The following is a 19,840-nucleotide window of genomic DNA, read 5'->3' on the forward strand; positions in this document are numbered from 1 at the left end:
TTTTGTACTCACTATGTAAGATTATCTGGGGTTATTGGGAAATAAACAGCAGAAATTCCAGGTGAGATTTTCGGTGAAATAGGGTTCAGGATATTTCTTTGGCTGTCTTTCCACTGCTCACACTAAAATACTAGAGCAAATGGCAACATTTCAGCATCTAGGAATGCAAGGTTCCTCAAGGAAGACAAAAAGAACAAACTGCCAGGTTTTGGGTTAGATATAGATTTCTAAGCAGTTCTGAGACCTTTCTGGCAGAAATGTATTAGCAGGTAGAGGTATTTGCTCAAAGGTATTTGAAAGGAACCCAATGATACCCAAATAAGAAATAGACCAAATGGATTGATGCTTAGGTTTTAAAAATAACTCATAGTAAATTAAAGAATTGGGGAATATACATAAGATGACAGTTTTTCATGTATTGTAATAATTAATGATTGTAACTGCAAGATTTCATCTTCCACCTTATAAAATAATCAAAATTCATATTATAAATACATGGGTTTCCAATATCCATACAGAGAAAGCATAAGATACTTACATGTAAGTACACTGTAGTCACCTATATTTTGCATAGTTTTTAGCATGTACTTTGTGCCACTTAATTCAAAGCATTACTTGGATAATGTCTATTTCAAGCTTAGTCACATAATTTCTTAGTAGCTAATTTATTATTATATGTGTTCACATTTATTATAAATCATTATAATGATTAAGAAGATAAGATTTAAGAACATTTTGGAGAAAACATGTGTGACCATGATAATTCTTGTAATTGCATATTTTGTTTTCAGTTGATTAGAATTGCCATTATTCAATGGAATAATAATGCAAGAGTTTTATATTCCTCTTGGTAACACTTTATAATAAGTGGCACTAAATTACATAGTAACTGCAATGTTACATGGAAGCACATGTAACGTATGTGATGATCAAAATGCCTAATGTATGTATGAATACATAGTAAGCAATGCTTTTACAATAAAACATTATATAAGCTCCCATTATTTCTTTGCACTGAGAGATTCATCACAAATAGGTTGCCTACATTGGGAATAATTAACTCAAGATGTCCAATTCACTGGAATAATTGGTAATATAATTTTTCCACATTTGGTTTTAATAACAGGAAATTTCAGTGTAAGATGATTTCCCTCTGAAAAACAGGTAAATGGTTAGGGTTCAGGTTAGATACTATTAAATTTGCAAATGGCATTCCAGAATGAAAGATAACGGACCCATATATTCTGAGATGCCATCTTCTACTTTTATTTTTTTTTAAAGAATTATGATGATTGCAAAAGAGAACAATAGTAATCAGTAACAACTTGATGTTCTGGATTGATGACAAAATACATTCTCAGTGACAACTATCTTGGTTCAAATTTCATTAGTTGCTGTCTTCAGATCATGATTATTTATACCTGTCTTCTATGATAAAGCAGGCAATTAGATTATCATAAAATTTTAGCATCTTATTCTAATATAGTAATCTAAACTTGGAGTTCCCAAAGTGTATTTAGAATGATATAATCACCTTCCATTACTATTCCTATAAATAGTAGCATTTCTCCCTGGATGGGTAAAGCTTGTAAATGTATATGTCCCTCTTATTCATCCTATTACACTGAACATTCAGTTTGGAAAAGGCCATCTTCTAACTGGTAGAGTCTTCCAGATAGATTGGTCTACAGCTTCCATCACCCTGACATGACTCTGCTATGCAGCAACCAGGGAATTGGTTAAGAAAACAAAGGTTTATATTGAAGCTTTAGTACCTCAAGTACCTAAGAGAAAACCTAAGAGCAAATACCGTGGCCACATGGAATCTACATGTCCTTTTACTACCTGGCTTTTCCCATGTTTTTCTGAACTGTACTGGTAGAAAAGGCACTGAAATAGGAAGCAGAATTATTTGGGATCTGCTCACGTGCTAGTGCAAAATCAACACAATTGAAGGACACTGATTAAAATGAGGCAGCATTACTATAATTATAGCTCCAAATATAAGATTTTTTACATGGGATAAGTAAACTCAGTTGGGTTTCATGCTGTAAATAAAACAATGGTAAGAAAAAGTGTCAGCTTTATTTTTGAAAATAATCTGATATAATATTGCTATTTTATCTAAATGGGACTGAATACATTAAAACAGAGAAAAGTGGGGAAATATTAAGGGCCAAAATCATTTAATTAAAGTTTGCTCATTTATGGAATGTATCATTTTAAATAAAGTATATTTTGTATTTTGTTCCAAAAGTTTCCTTTGCTCTCAAATAGAAGACTGAGAGCATCTGGTTTAACTGGGTGCTAGAAAGTGAGGATAGACAATGATTTTTCATTCTGGTGGACTTTCTCATTGCCTTTCAGCCTGCTGTACATCTCAATGTGCAAGGAAAGATTTTTTTTAATCTACTACAAGCAAAACTTACAGTCTAATTCCTATCTCTGTTGCAGAATTCCAGTGTTTTCTGTATCCTATAGTGACTAAACATTTTGAAATGCTTACATTGAAAGATGTCTAAAGAAATCTACTTCATAGGGATGAATAAGAAGGTAAATATTTCTATATAATTTAAACATAATAGAATTGAGAAAACATATGAATGTGTAATATAACACCAGTAGGAATATAATTTTACTAAACATAATCCTAATGCAGCAAGGCACCTCAACACATGTTTAAGTGCATTGCTGGCCTTTACCTTAGTTCTATAAATCAGTTTTTGAAAACATGACTATGTTATAAACCTATACTAGCTTCAATGTGTCTAGTACTTCTACCTGATTCTCTCAAATTACCATACTAGATTATCATATTATTGCATTTTTTCCACAGATTTTGAATGACCTGTAAAAAACAAGCATGCAATCACATCAATGCAGACGTATTTCTTTAAAATAGCATACTGTATATGATTTTAGATGTTAACACTCAACCACATCATATTATTTATGTTCTGTATACTTTGAAAAAGTGCTGCTTGATTGATGGTCTCTCTCTCGCTCGCTCATCACCTCTTTTTTTCCCCATTGAAATTACAAAGTAATTTTCCCCCTTCTAACAAAACATTTAAAAACTACTATTGTCCTTAAAAGGTGTATAGCCTTCGGATAAATAATCTGACACAATACCTTTGATTTCCATTGACTGTGACACATGATGCCATATTCAAATGTTACCCACCCTCCTTCCATTCCCCACACAAAAAATAAACCCCAGGACTTAATTCTTTACAATAGGCCATTATGCTTTTAGACTTCACCAGTAATAGTTTCTATATAGAAATGTATTCCTCTTTTTATCTTATTTTTTTAAAAAAGTTTACAGTGCTTAGGAGATAAATAAGAATTTCTACAATTTTAGTCAATTATGTTTACATGGAACCAGGAAATAGAGCTTATCTGGTTATTTTCATTGATTTTTATTTATTTGTTGCCTTTTTTGGTCTGGAAGAGGAATATCTTATTTGGATTAGCCTTTTTTTAAAAAATGTTATTATTCTAGTCTGTCCTTTTGCCCCACATTCAACATAATATCAAAGCGAGATCTTTACCGTGGAGCTAAAAGCATGGCATATATTCTTGATCATTCACCGTGACATAAGTTTGTACCTCACAAAATGCATAGACAGAAATTTAATATAAAGGATTAGTCATTTACCATATACAAAACATAGAGAGCTGTTGTAACATTTTCTGTTTGGGGTTTGGCAAATCCAACATTGATAAGCAGCTCTGGAACTGCCAAATTATATATTGAATTTTTTAGTAACTTAATATTTAATCATTAATGTGGTTGTAAGACAAAACCTGAGGCTGTGCACTGGTTGTTAGCTTAAAACTACCTTTCCATATAACATTGTGCTTCCATTGTATAACAAAGAGAAATTAACTGGAACTAGAAAAATTTGTTGCTGAACAGTGCTAGGACATACAGACAAAAATACTAATACATGTTATCTACTCAGAATATTAATTTAAGTTATATCTAAAGGGATATAATGGACATTAGAAAATGCTTACTTGTGACTGACTTACCTACAGCCCCAAAAGTTAAATATGTATCAAATAATGTTTAATTGGATTTATTATATGCACTATATACAGATATTAAAATGCCTTGCAGTTTTGCCCCATGAACATGTTCAATTTGAGTAGGCAGATAGACCCACATGAAGCAAATAAATTAAAAGGAATACAAATTATAGAAATATATATGGAAGTCTTTACGATTCTAGGAGCAGTAAAAGAGCTGGACAACCATTTTCAAAATGGAGCTACATAATCCACCACCTTGGATTCTGTGTAGACAGGAGTGTATGGTGTTGATTACCACCCAGAAGTTGCTTTTAATACCAGTATTTCATTAAATAAAAGTTCTGAACATACTCCTTTGCTGTCATTTGCAAACACACAAGAAATTACAGTGGAATGATTTCATTAGTGTTTCTTAGGGCATAATGTTTCAATGCTCGGCTGATTTTGAATTACAGACGATATATAAAACATTCTTTGTAAACCTCTAATCTTACTTGTAATGGTTTATGTAAGTACATTTAGGTCCTCACCTAAGAACATTTGCTATGAAAATGGTCTGATGCAATATAGGTAAGGACCATATTAAAAGAAAAGGAACACTTTCTTTAAAATGTAGAAGAACCAAATGTGAACAGATGATGATTAAATTTGTTAAGGCTGTATATTCAAGCACTGTATGTTAAAAGAGCAATGTATACGATGATTAGGCAATAAGAAATGTCCTGCATTATGAATGGTATCATAATTAAAGAAAAAATATGTTCATGGCTGATTGTTGGTACAAACTGGCAACTGAGAGCAATTATGCACTTTAACAAGGGTAGAAACGAGACATGATAAATTAATTCAGAAAGATGAGAGCCAGTTTTCTCCAAGAGTCAGCCTTGTGAGTAGTGGTGTTCAAAGAATCTAAGTCTGCATCTATATGAAATATTCTTTCTTCTCTTCTGCATTAACTTGGCTGCCTTCTGCATTGATAATGGCTGTATCCGCATCAGGTGCATCTTCAGCTCCCTTAGCTTCATTTGTTAAATATGTTCCTGTAGGAAACAGTGTGATTAAAAGACAATTGTTAGAGATACAGGAAATTTTGATATTGCTTTAGAGATGGGGATTTTCTAACAGAAAATTAATTGGTCTGGATGTGAACCAGGTTTAAGTCTATATAGCATTCCACCATGAATTTTTCTAATATTCAGTAATGACCCTTTCTATCATGAATCTGAATAGTATGCATGGTTTTTGTATTTGTTAAAGTAGTAGTAATTTTACAGTCCTGCTATCTTGATAAGTACCTATCAATTGCACAGAAAAGGTCTGTTGTACTATAAGCTGACAAAAACTCATTAACAAGAAGCTTTGGGAGAAAGGCCTTAATTAGTCTTGGATGCATTGTGATACAAAACATGAAACATTTCTTCATCTCCTTAAATCAATCAATCAGCTTGTCCTGCAATTTCAAAATTAGAACTTTTGCCTTTTTATTCCTTCAACTAAAAATGTTAATTGCACATAATGATTAATGCATTTTAAAAACAGCTATACTTTAGCCCTATTCTTAGTGCCAATTTCATTGGAAATGTTTTAGATAAATATGTATATTGATAAATTTGCCTGCACTCTTGCTGTAACCTCTCTTGTTCTGTTGTGCAGAACTATCTCTATTATGTGGATTTATTGCCAGTTTATCATATACATGCACAATAGTTACATATTTATTTTTATTGATGTTTGAAACAAGTCAGCTTCAATTTATGGGAAAGGCCAAAAGCTTCAGTAATATTCTAAACTTCAAAAAAAAATCAGGAATATTTTAATAGATATTTATTCTAAAGGACATGAATATTTCTACTTATAATGCAGATAGAAAGAAATATCTATCTGATAACATATTTAATAGGCATCGGAAGTTTCTTGAAAAAAGACTTGAAATTAAGTTAAATATTTCAGTTTTGCAAGCTGATATTTAATGCATACTGTACATGCCAATACAGTCTTAATATCTGATGAAATTAGACATGGAGAATACATAGCAAATATATCCACATAAAGTAAAAATCATATATCATTATTTAAATAATGAAGAAATAAGACATTGTAATCACAATTGCTTTCTCCCTATATATCTTATTGTAATTAGAGTCTTTGAGAACACATATCACAGCTTTTGGATGAGGCTGACTGACTACACCTAGACACACTGTGGTAAAAACAAAAGAAATCACACTATGATTTAGCGAAATCCATGAAGCCGAATGTGGAGTAGACATTTTCTATTATGTTTGATCTCTTTAAACTATACTCACAAATCTATATGCCTGTTTACCAGCCTTTGCCATGGCTACTTTTATATTATAGCAGTGAACCACCTTTGAGAAGTGAATAAAGTGCTAATAATGCTTTAGTATTTATGACAGACATAGTATAATTTGGGAAGGTTAAAAATAAATAATAGTAACCTTGAAAAAAAGATGAATTATATTTTCTGAAAAAGCTTTCTCTAATCTGCTGCGTACAGCAGATGAGATATTAATGTATACATTAATTTTCATCATTCTGCAGCTAATATTCCCATTTAGTTGTGGATAATAGAAATTGTAGTGAAAAAACTTCTACTTGGCATCATCTTGAAGCTGGTATAACTATATTAAGCTAAATTAGTTTTTCCAAGACAAAGATATTCCTTATGATGATCTCACAAGCAGAGAATCAAACTAAAATAATAATAATAACATTTTGTTCTTGAACCATTGCAGCAATTAAGGGAATTGTCATCTTCCCACCCATTAAAAGGAAGAGATTCTTATTTCAGGCTAGCTGTTTAAAAGTGAAAAGTTATTTATAAACTTGTCTGACTTGCTTATTAAGAATTAAAAGCTGCATTCAAGTTTTCCAATTGAATTTATGCCCTTGTAAAGAAGTCTCACTGATTTAAATGGATTACTATCATGAAAGAAAAGCAATGTTGCCTTTGTTATATTCTTCCATTAAAAATGTTAGATAAAATACACTAAAATCCATAATGCAGTTCTATAACAGAAGGAAATCACTATCCAGCATTCAAATGAATTTACTCTTAAGTTGTTATTAATGGGATACAATATTAATAGCCTCAAACCATATTGTAAGTATTGAGATCTAGATCTATTATAATCATACAAAAAGTGCAATTGAAAGCTGTTTAGTTGAATTTTGTATGAGACATTCCGTCCATGGTTATAAAAAGAAAAACCTAAATATCTAAATGAGAGAAAAAAAATCAAAAGATGTAAATTAACTTTTAGATAAAACTACAAAAAATTGCATCCTTTGATCAACCTAAATAAAAGTTAAGTGAACTGTCTTGATGGTCAGAATTGACTAAACCAGCCATCGACTGAACTGACCAAGTTCACTCATTCATTTTCACATATCTCTGAATGATAGTATATTTTTCTGGAAACATTAAAAAGTGTAATGATGTTGGAATTTAATAATCAGTATTTTTCTCATTATGAGTTTTTTAACTCATATTTCAGGACCCCAATTTATGATTGTTAGTGGGTGTTTGGATGTTCATATACTTTATAAACAAGATTGATCTAATAAACTTCCTTAAAGAAAACAAGTAACTATACAAACACGAAAGTCTGTTGCATTGCACAAACCAATATATCTACTGCCATATCACTTGTCAGATCCTCTGAGTCACTGACTTCCAGCATGACCTTGGACAAATTACTAGATATTATTTTGCCACAAATAAGCCATCTGTAAAATTAATGGGTTTTGCAGACACCACAAGGATCAAAACAAGGAACCTTTCCACAAACAAACAATTATAATGCTTCTTTATCAGACCTGAGTTTTCATGGAACCAAGAAAAGACAATAAAATTTAGCTTCAGTTTCATTAAATCCATCCTACCTTTATGTCTTGCCAGATATCGACCAAGAAGAATTATAGAGCATAATGTGACAAAGACAACAACAGCTACTATCCCTCCTATAACAGCATGATCTGGTACATTTCTTCCAGCCAAAGTATTGGGATCTAGTGGGGAAAAAAGTAACAAAAAGGTAGATTATTCATGAGGGTACGAAATGACCCAAATATGACACTGAAATTTAAAACAACATGAGGGATTTCTTTTGTGCGCATGTGGAAATGGAATATGGCATTTTAAGAATTCACAGAGGAGTTATTTCCTTATTCTTTTCTTATCACCAATGCAGCAGTGCTTGTAGTCCCAGACTGATACAGCCCTCTGGACATCACAATACAAAAGGAGGACAAAAAGAAAAAGAAGAAAAAATCTCTATCAGAAGTTAGTAAATGGGAAAGGTTTCTAGTTCTGTCTTCACTCTTCTATAACTGAATATCTGTCTGTGGTTATTTATAGAAGCAAAAATAAGGAGTTGCGAATTGGGGATCAGATAGAATCAGTAGAATAGACTCTACATAATACATAATTTATAGGAATGAATCTCAGTGGGAATTCTTTATATATTCCTTTTGTCATCTCTCTCCTCTTTCTCTAGAAATAAAAAAGAGGAGAGTATAGCTGAGCAAGTCCCAGAGTTGACTGAATCTGCATGAATTGAACCAGATAATATAAATGCAGCCCTAAAGAATATGGTTCATTCTCAATTTGTGAATTTAAAACAGCCTTCTGGTTTATGCTTGAACAAATTCAAATATCAGTTAATAATCCATCAGTTATTTTACATGAAAAACTTGCCATATTGACCATTTATTTTTGAGTACCTTGTTCTCAAGTACCACAATGAGTATTTTATCTATTACCCTTAAAGGCAGATTTCTATACTTGGCATTTCTTAGATATGTTGGATCTCCAGGGCCAGAATTCCCAGCCAGGAGGATGCCATATTGGAGATGAAAGCTAGGTATAAAGCTAGGTATATTGCAGTGAAAAAAACATATCATATAATGTTAAAATGTATTTGTTTGTACTTAACAAAACTTCAACTCTGTAATGATACTGTTAAAATATACTGACATTATGCTAATGGTTACATGCATGGAATTAATTTTAGCAATTAGTTTGAAAATTAGTATGTATATTTTGTAACATCTGAGTACTGTAACCAAAGATTTTCTTTAAGTAAGAATAGTAAGTATAATCTTTATTGTCATTGTAGTTAAATACAACGAAATTGGTTTTAACCTCACTGGTACAAAATTATAGCAGAAACGAAAAAAGAAACAAAAGGAAAAAATATTCTTAAATCCTGCATATGGGCTAAGGTATTGGTTGGTTCCAATCTGAAATACATGCATGTTAATGTCATCTTTCTTACAGCTCCATATCTTATCTCATGCTCCTTGTTTCCACAAAGGCTGAAGGAGAACTATGCCCCTATTTTATTGAATATAATATAGTTCTTTGTACCATCCAGGACTGTATTTTGTCAGGAATATGCATTATGCAGGGACCATTACTTGTATTAAAGCAGACAGCAGTAAAACATCCTTTCAAATGTCTCATCAGAAGACCCAGGGTGGGGGGTTGAAGCTGAATGAGCATGATGAGAAGAAAGAGGAAATCAACTATGGGATTGTCTGGGGAGAAGGATTCCTCCAACCTTACTCTATTCATACTCGATTTATGTGACAATATATATTAAACTTATTATCCAAAGTTGGAAAGACAGAGTCATAATAACTTTTTTATCATGGGTTTTAAAGATTCCCCTTCATTTTGGTAATGATTTGGTTAATGCATGCCTCTATTTGTCCTTTTAACTTGGAGTAATCCATAGAATATATGGGCGAGGCTGTGTGGCATTCCTGTCACAAATAGCAGCAAAAGAGATCATATTTTTGAAGCCAGAGGTAATACAGCTAAGAGGACTTCTGCACAGTCACTATTTTCAGCAGTCTAAAGCTCACAATATAAGTTACAATACAACAATATGTTCTTGCCATGACCATGCTGCCATTTCATACACTGTTTATAGATCAACTGGCACTCCCCCAGTTACCCCTAGAGAGCACAGATATAAGCATCTAGCTGCTACAATGCCAATTGTTCATGTCCTAATTTCACCCTGCATTTGTTTTTGCTGCTTGTTCTCACAGATCAAAGAATGCTATGGCAACATGGAACACTAAGCCCAACTGAGAGAAAGGAGAGCCAAGAAGACAAGACACAAATGGCTGCCAATAAAAGCTGCCTGGCTCCAAGCTCTAGGACTTGTGTTCCAGAACTGAAATTTCAACAATACCTCCTCTACTCTTGCTTCACAAGAAAGTCATTCACTAATACAACATGTTTGGTGTCAGTTCTTGATCAAATTGCAAAATAATTAATGTGTCTAAGATGTCTCAGTTATTCAGCTGGTATAATTATATTTTATTGTTCTAGTTGTTGTTGTCATTATTATCACTATTATGTATGTCCTATTCATGAAGGATTCTACAATAGAACACAGAAAAGCAACAAGAAAATAATCTGATAAAGCAAGAGATAATAAGGTAATCTGTCATCTCAAAGGCAATTAAAACACATGTAAAATGTCTATTAAATATGTGTACTAATAGGATATATTTAAATAAAAACAAAATTCTCTTCAAAGACAGTTTGATACTGCCACAGATGCAATCCCATAAATGTTTGGATAAATAATCATGTTTTAAGTAGCTGTTTAAAACAAGAAAATATGGAACACAAGTGTATTTATTCTGGAACAGCTCTGAAAATTGGACACTGCTAATAAGAAGATTTTATTCCTAATCAACACACTACAAACCAGATAGGTGGAGCAAGTATCAGAGTATCCCTATATTAAAATATGAGTGTACACACACACACACACACACACACACACTATGCCAGCTACAATTTCTGTGCTATGTTTAAGGATCATCCATGGAATAAATTGCAGTAATCAAAATTTGAAGTTATTAATATCTAGGGTCCTGAAGTTATAGATTCTTGGGTAAGTACTCAGAGGTGGTATTCAGCAGGTTCTGACCAGTTCTGGAGAACTGGTAATGGAAATTTTGAGTAGTTTGGAGAACTGGTAAATACCACCTCTGACAGGCCCCGTGTCCATCTATTATCTGCCTCCTGAAGTTCCAGCTGATTGGGAGGGAATGGGGATTTTATAATATCCTTCCCCTGGACTGAAGTGGAAATGGAGATTTTACAGTATCCTTCCCTTCCCCTGCCACGCCTACCCATCCACGCCCACAGAATCAGTAGTAAAAAAATGGAATATTCAAGTTCTGTAAGGTTACAGCTAATCCCAAAGTGAAAACTGGCATTGGCCTACCTAAGATGCCTATGAAGAATCAAAGGAAACCCCAAAGTTATACAACTCTTCTTTTGAGAGAAATACAACACAATTATGTTTCTCATTCTTCAGGCCTCAGAACACATCCAATGGACCTGTATTCAATTATAATCACTATAAAACACAGGAATTTATATTTATATTTATTTATATTACGGTACGGTTCCTTCAAAAATATGAGCTGAAATTGAGGCTTTTGTCTTGTAAAAAAAAGCTTTACAAATAATATATGGCAAGTTAACACACAATCACTGTTGTCAAAACATTAAGCATACAGGAATGTATTATGTACAGAACAATGTGTTATCTTGTTGCAGTTTTCTGATAGAAGACTAATCCCTTGAGCGAATTACAAAAAGTAAATGCACCTTTGGTTATCTTTTATCTTATACAATTAGTACTTCCCTGCTATGTTCTTCAGGGTGAATTAAAGATAGATTTTGATTTGGTTCTTTTCATACACCACACACACACCCACACACACCACACACACACATCAGTAATTTGGGTAAAGTAAGAGTGCAAGTACACATAAAAGCCTGCAACTCCAGGAAATACATATGTGTGAAATTATGTGGGAAAAAGGAGAAGCATTTGCTTGCAAATAGAAATCACATTTGTCCCTATCTCTCCCCCCTCCCCCGAGTGTTGATAATTAGTATCTGCATAAAATGTTAGTTGTATATTTAATTGATTTGAAACAGTTTGTTTCCTGTATTTATGTACATTTCTGAATGACATTGTTACCAATGAACCATTTTTCTTCAAGTTCAGATAACTGAAACATAAAACTGAAAATGCTTCTTTTTTCGTACGACAGCAAAAAAAAAAGGAAGAATTTTGAAAAATCCCCTTCCCCAAAGTATATAAATATAAATACATATAGAAAAATATAGTATAGACTTTATAGAGTGATATTGATGAAGATATACATAGATATAGATAATATAAATATTATAGATGATATAGGTATAGAAATAGATCCAAGATGAATACATTCATTCTGTACTGTTAAAAGCTGGATTGATATGGAGAACATTCTCTCTGTGCCAGAACAAAAACAAAGTTGCCTACATGATTTTCAAAAGTTTGCAAAGAAAAGAGCCTTCCTCCCTCTAACTGGATTCAGATTTTTCTGATAATAAAACATAGTCTTCATGCAATTTTCAGAGATCAGTTTTTCAAGTAGAATGAATGTGGCTTAATGCTTTCAAACTATGACTCAAGCTTATAATCTTCTGAATATTTTTATTGACGTAGATTCAGATATTATTTCATATAACCTTTTGTTCAGCAGTTTAATAAACTTAATATACTAATGGATAACAAAAATTATTATCAGCTTATCTCCTCCTATTTTCTATTCTTGACTTTGCATTTTTTCACAGATGTACAGTGAGATATTATTTCACTTAACCTTTATATTCTGTAGGTTAATAAACTTAATATACTAAAGGAAACAATCAGTTTATTTTTTAATATTTTGATATTATATATTCTGTTCTTAATACTTTGTATATGATACTTATATATATTCATGAAGTTTTTCTATCAAGAGCCGAGGTGGCGCAGTGGTTAAATGCAGCACTGCAGGCTACTTCAGCTGACTGCAGTTCTGCAGTTCGGCTGTTCAAATCTCACCGGCTCAGGGTTGACTCAGCCTTCCATCCTTCCGAGGTGGGTAAAATGAGAACCCGGATTGTTGTTGGGGGCAATATGCTGACTCTGTAAACCGCTTAGAGAGGGCTGAAAGCCCTATGAAGCGGTATATAAGTCTAACTGCTATTGCTATAATTTTTTTTTCCCTAGCAGCCTGGGAGACTTGCTAGAAAATATTTCTCTCAAACAGTTTGAGGGAGAGTGAAGACATATATTTATGCCAAAATGGAAAATCCATCTTCTTTAGAAGTAGAGGCCTCAGACACAACGTATCCCCCATTTTTATGCTATTTTTTCATTAGTCTCCAGTAAAATTAAGACCACTTGACAGTTTCTCCAGGAGCCACCCTTAACACACCACTCAGGGGTGGGCTTCAAAAATTTTAGCAAAGGGTTGTCTACCTGGTTGCTGGGTGGGTGTGACAATGGTGGGCTTGGCCTAGTTGGCTGACTGCACTACAATAGGGGAGTATCCCCAGCCTCCAGAGGCTTTCTTCGAGCCTCTGGGAGGGCGAAAACAGCCTCCCCAAGCTCCAGAAGCCCTTTGGAGGATAGAAACAGGTCTGTTTCTGGCCTTCCTGAACTTCCAGTAGGCCTGTTTTTCACCCTCCCTGAACCTCTGCGCCAAAACGGACTGCGTGGGGACTCCTGGGAGGGGAGGGATGGATAGGGCTAGCCAGGAGTGGGATTTGGGAGTTCTCCAAACTGCACAGAATCTTAGCTGTAGGTTCTCCCAAACCAGTATCAGACATACGTATTTCTAGCTCACTTATATTACATATAGATTATGACACTATTAAAGTATTTTTTAAAAGTCATGCCATAGAAATACATTTTGATTAAAAGATTCTCTGGAAAAAATCAGCTTCTTCACAAGTATTTGAAATTCTTTTCCTAATTACAGCATAACACAATTCTATTTTTGATTAATATAATGTAATTTTACAATGACAATATATGTTTTAATGCTTTAAAATGGCCAACTCATTGCCTGATTTTTATAACTGGGAATATTTCTCAGTGGAAACTATCTTGCTTTCAACTCTTGTTTTTTTAATGTGTGGAAATCATTTAAAATATCATGCACATACATTGTATCCTGTGCTGTTTGTCACAATCCTCTGTGGATTCACAAGTTTTATTAAACTATTTCTAATTCACAAATAGACAAGGAAGCAATTATAGTGGCAACAGAGGATTAAAATAGATTTGGTTAGATTTGGGTGGTGACTAAGTTGAATAAATTAAATTGAAATAAAATAATGAGCAATTGTAGGTATCATGAGCAAGACATAGATAGGCATCTATCCAGAAATATGGCACTTGGTCCCTTCCATAAATGTTAAACTATAGTTCCCACAATTTCTTGTCATAGCCATACTGCCTGGGATTGACTTGAAATTTAAATCCAAAACTTCTGAAGGATATTAAATTATCTAAACCGTGATATTTCCAGAAAAAAAGGATATGGAATAATTACCAATAAAAGAAAAGCAGATCGTTCCTTGGGGTATGAGCAATGAAGAAAATGTTTTCTCTACAGAATGGTGACAGTATTCTGAGAATTCAGCAAGATATGCTTAATGCAGAGCATGTATCTTGCCCCTCTTTTAAATTTTATTCACAAGTATTCTGAGTCCTAATAGATCAATAGCAATAGCACTTAAGCCTTATATACCACTTTATAGTGCTTTATAACCCCCCTCTAAGCAATTTACAGTGTCAGCATATTGCCCCCAACAATCTGAGTTCTCATTTTACCGATCCTGGAAGGATAGTAGGCTGACTCTCAAACCTTGACTTGGACAGAAGCAAACTGCAGGCAGTAGGCAGAATCAGCCTGCAATATTGCATTGTAACCACTGTGCCACTATGGCTGAAAGCCATTGCTTGAGAGATGGAAAAGACGTTTCCCTTATTATTTTTAAATAGAAATCTCCATTGCTGCCAGTGGTTACCATTTAAAATATTGGTTTATACCTGTGGAGTGGATGGGAATCGCAAGGATAAGAAAGGATAAGTTAATTATACTTCAGCAGCAAAACATTTTAATCAAGTTATTTTTGCCTTTTAAAATTACATTAATTTATTTTAACAGTTAAATTCATGGTTTAACATATGTTTTTCAGTTAATCTGTAATAATTTCATAATTATAATTAATTGAACCCTATTTATAGGAATTTCTGTTAACCAAATTAATGCAAAATTTTGGTAACTATAATTATTCCTCTCTCTTCCTTCCTCTCCTTCCTTCTGCCTTACTATTCTGTATTAGAATAAATAAATGGACTCCTAATAATGTGATTTTGGTTTATGAGCTTTTCAAGACTGAGTGTGGTTTTCTAAAGAATTTTTATATGTATATAATAAGCACGTTAGTTATTTCTTTACCCTCTCAGTGTTTTTTACACCAGCAGGAATAATTGTCCCTGTCTCATCATACTACTGGAAAAAAGTATTAGGATTGGTATTACCAGGTTGCATCCACAGTAGGGTGTCACTGACAGATTCATTCCTGGTTTCTCTGGAGACAGTAATCAAGGTTTAAATGAGAAGGTTCAATGTAATTACTATGTATATTCAGATTGAACTAAATGTGATAAAGCTACCATCTGGCAATTGATCAAATGTGCAAAGGGAAGCTGATTTTCAATCGCATATTAGAATACGTCACTTACAACAGTCTGTAAGTTTATCCTGTAATTACTAACATTTGAGCTTGCTGACTAAGGCATACAGACATATTACTCTCTTCTTAAATAGGAGAAAGTAAATGTGGTCTAATGTGAAAGTGATTAGTCAAGACATTACAAAATAATAGCATGGTTTAATTTTACTACCTTACAATTCTACCAAAACAAGTTGAAGTATGTAAGCACAATTATGTCCTGAGCTGCAGTTTGAAGGTTACCAATATTAAATCAGACTGATCATTCACAAAGCCTATTATAGGCTCCACTACTATTAATGCTTTCTATTTGTTCTCAGAAATTTCAGGAATTCTCTATTTAGCATGATTAACACTAATAATTTTGGAAACTGGAAATCCATTCATCTAGAAGGCACAATGCTGGATAATTCAAAATATTGTGGCCATGGGATTATACACATACACACAAACAATCACATACCATTTGCTCCAACATAATTGTCATTCCACTAAGTTAATTTTTATTCTTCATATATTCAACATGCTTCATTACATAACAGATTCTAAAGGTGCAACAGAATTTGGAATATGCACTATTAAAATTAGTTCATGTTTCCCAACCTTTGTTTCTTAGATATATTGAACTATTAGTATTAAAATTCCCAACTAACATAGACAAAATCTTGGGATTCTGTTAATCCAAGGTAATTAAAACTATGCATTCAGGTATAAACAGTGTTTTTCTTTTAAATAATGTAAATTCCTTTTCATTTTAGATCAAATTTTTACCTACCTCCAAACCAAAACATTTGTTTTATATGAAATTCAAATATGTTAAGTATAAGTTTTGATACTATTTTTGTTTATATGCTTCATATTTAGGTAGCTCATTTCCATCATAATTTTTGATTATTTACATAGATAATCAAAATCTATTCTCAGAATTTATAAATACATTGAATTTATATGATGTATTTGTTAATTACACTTGTTCATTCTAGTTCACCCTTCCCTCCAGCACATATATCCATAATTTAAATCATTCTCAATATAATTGCCTCTGAGAGAAAATTCTATACATGCAGAGCTATATGTATGTCACCTAATCACAATAACATTACTTAAACAAAGGCTAGGTCTGCAAAGTCAGCAGAATGAAATGGTAGAATAGATTGCAGGATGTCTAAGTAAATCCAGGGCAAAACACAGTTTTTCTTCTAGCATTTCTTTAAAGAGCCACATTCACTATTTTTGTTTGTTTGCTTTGCTTTCCATTGAATTCAGTTCAGTTCAGTTCTCATTCATTATATTTAAATAATGTGTCCTGATAGACTAGTGCATTCCATGTATACCTCATAATTGATAGGTTGTATAAAAATCCACTCTTCATAAAAAGATATAAACATAGTTAGAATAAAATAGGGCACTGGTCACTAAAAACAGATCTTAAGTTTTTCTTTAGGAGGTCAACTAACATGGAAAATTGATGGGCTAACATTTTCATCTAGTTTACTCATTCTTTATGTCACTAAAATGCTTTCTGTGTAATGACTAAAGCCATGATTGGACACTAAAAGGGATGCCTAAGATTTTCACCTAATTTACTCATTCTTTACGCCACCAAAATGGTTTCTGTGTAATGACTAATCCCAGGATGGGTGGTGGAAGTTAATATTAATGACCTTTTCTGGTTATGGCCATGACATACTGTAGTAATATTGCAATTCTGAATGTAAAGCATAATATTTAGTAATTCATTGTGTTGTCAAAGAGAACAAGGAAAATTAAGATTAAGCATAGCAATTCTAATGGAAATAATTATTTTGGAAGTAGGTGAAAAGAGCTTCCAGCTGGCTGAATGGAATTAACAATAAAAAACATGAAATGATGTGTATGAAACTGAAATGAGGGAATGCTGGAAGTACATTTTAGAGATTTGTATGATAATTGCAATGACAAAGTGTAGAATTAAAATGAAATCTAATGTTTCTAAGTAAAAAAATAATAATAAAAAGAAAGTCATAAATGATATCAGGATACTGAAAAATATGGTTGCAAGTGTACATTATATAAATTAGCATAGGATGTAGTTGTGCAATTTGTTTAATGTGATGGTACGTATGTGCAAGAAAAAGTACAAATGCTACAGGGGAGATTAAGCTGGCCTGAGAAGCTACTTGGCAGACTTCTAGTCAACAGGATAGAGAAGGTAACAAGGAACTTTTGGAAAATAAGATTTGGATTCATGCCAACAGATGCATAGATTTTTGGTCTTGAACAAGATGTTGAGAAATGCATCAGACAAATTTTACAATAAAATTAATACATTTAAATTATGGGATTTTGTGAAGATGAGGAACTGAAGTTAGTTGCTTAATACAGTACATGATGGAAACATAACATGCATGATGATTCATAGAATACTTAAAGAAAATTGTTCAACATTGATCAGGGTGTAAAGAAAGGATGCACAATGTCCACTTACAAATTCTATGTAAATCTGACATTAGCCTTGTTTATCAGAGAAATGACACTATACACTTTTTTCTGCAGAGTATTCCATTATGTTAAGAGCATCTGAATTATTCCAAAGAAGTAAGACATACTGTATGAGCCATATTGGCACAGTGGTTAGAATGCTGCTGGCTGCTGACTGCCTGCAATTTTGCAGATCAAATCTCACCAAGCTCAAGGTTGACTCAGCCATCCATCCTTCTGAGGTGGGACCCAGATTATTGGGAGCAATATGCTGGCTCTGTAAATCACTTAGAGAGGCTGTAAAAGCACTGTGAAGCAGTATATAAGTCTAAGTGCTTTCTATGAGCAAACCAATGTTAGGATTCTGAAAATTAATGTATCAAAGATTTAACTTGGCATATGTGATAGTGGTAAATATCTGTACCTTGGGTGTAACATGAAGATTCACTCTCTGAACTAGTTGGTTGGTTTCTGAATGTTTCATTTCCTAATTTCCCCTGAAAATGTTACCTAACCTGGTAACAAAACATAAACTCTAACCGTAACCTTACCCACAAGCTCAGAGAAAGAACATCCATATTCCTATTTGATTTGGTTTACAAATTGCATCAAATAATTGAAGTTTGAATGTAATGTACAGGTAGGCCTTGATGTACAACCACAATTGGCACTGGAAAAATCATCATTAATTGGTATGATTGCCAAGGAAGACATACATGATTGAGACTTGTGACCTTCTATCAACTTCCCCATTGACTGCTTTTCATAGGTCACCTGGGAAGATTGCAAATAGCAACCATGTGATTGCAGGATGTTACAACTGTTACAAGTGTGAGACCTAGCACCTGGATTGCAATCACATGACTATGGGGATGATGCAATGGTCATAAGTGTGTGAACTGGTCATAAATTACTTTTTTCAGTGCTATCATAACATTGAATGGTTACTAAATGAATGATAGTATATTAAATATTATTTGTATAAAGATGAATACTAGATTAATTTTTTTACCTTAGTAAAAGGTGAAGTATTTTATTTTCTGGCATTTAATTTCTTTTGCTTTCTATTATTTATTCCCTCAACTATTTTATATAGGGCCGCTTACACACACACACACACACACACACACACACACACACACACACACACACACTGTCTCCCTGTGTGTATTTTATTCATTATTCAACTTATATTACTTATATGCGTATGTGCTAGTTCTACAGTTGGTAGAGTCTAGGATAATGATTGGGCATCATGTTGCTTACTTACTTAAGAACTGTGTGTGGAGGGGAAGTTCCAATGATGTGGAGAGGGAATTGACTGAAGTGTTGTCTGTCAAATATGGTTGGATTTCTGCGTCTCTTGGCTTAATTGGGCAACTGAGGAAAAATAATATCCTAGATCTTGAAGATGATTAATTCTTCATTAATACTACGAGTTACTTTGAAAGAAAATATGATTTATGTCTCTTGATAGGATGGCATTGACCTTGAAGGATGTGGTGATAGTTCTTTTGAACTCATAATTGTTGCTAGAACAGCGGATAAAAGCTGTGGTCAATTGTTGTTTGTCGCAACAATTGTGACCCCACTTAGAATGGGAAACCATGCTACAATGACTCATGGCCTTGTCATCACCCACTTGAAGTTTCTAAGTAAAATTACCATAAATGTTCAAATCAAAATATGCTTATAGACAGTTCCAGAAATAGTTGA

At 33.2% G+C, this 19,840-nt stretch overlaps 1 protein-coding gene across 1 annotated transcript in view; it reads right to left on the bottom strand.

Moving 5' to 3' along the window:
- Positions 1-4,959: 4,959 nt before the first annotated feature.
- The window catches only part of CADM2 (cell adhesion molecule 2), a 142,401-nt gene continuing 127,520 nt past the window's right edge, over positions 4,960-19,840 (bottom strand). The window contains exons 9-10 of the mRNA XM_032219799.1: positions 7,945-8,070; positions 4,960-5,078 (exon numbers count right to left, since the gene is read on the bottom strand). Of these exons, the coding sequence (XP_032075690.1) occupies positions 4,960-5,078; positions 7,945-8,070 (245 nt within the window). The remainder of the gene's footprint in view (positions 5,079-7,944; positions 8,071-19,840) is intronic.

Source organism: Thamnophis elegans, chromosome 6 (assembly GCF_009769535.1).
Source record: "Thamnophis elegans isolate rThaEle1 chromosome 6, rThaEle1.pri, whole genome shotgun sequence".
NCBI classification, from domain to species: domain Eukaryota; kingdom Metazoa; phylum Chordata; class Lepidosauria; order Squamata; family Colubridae; genus Thamnophis; species Thamnophis elegans.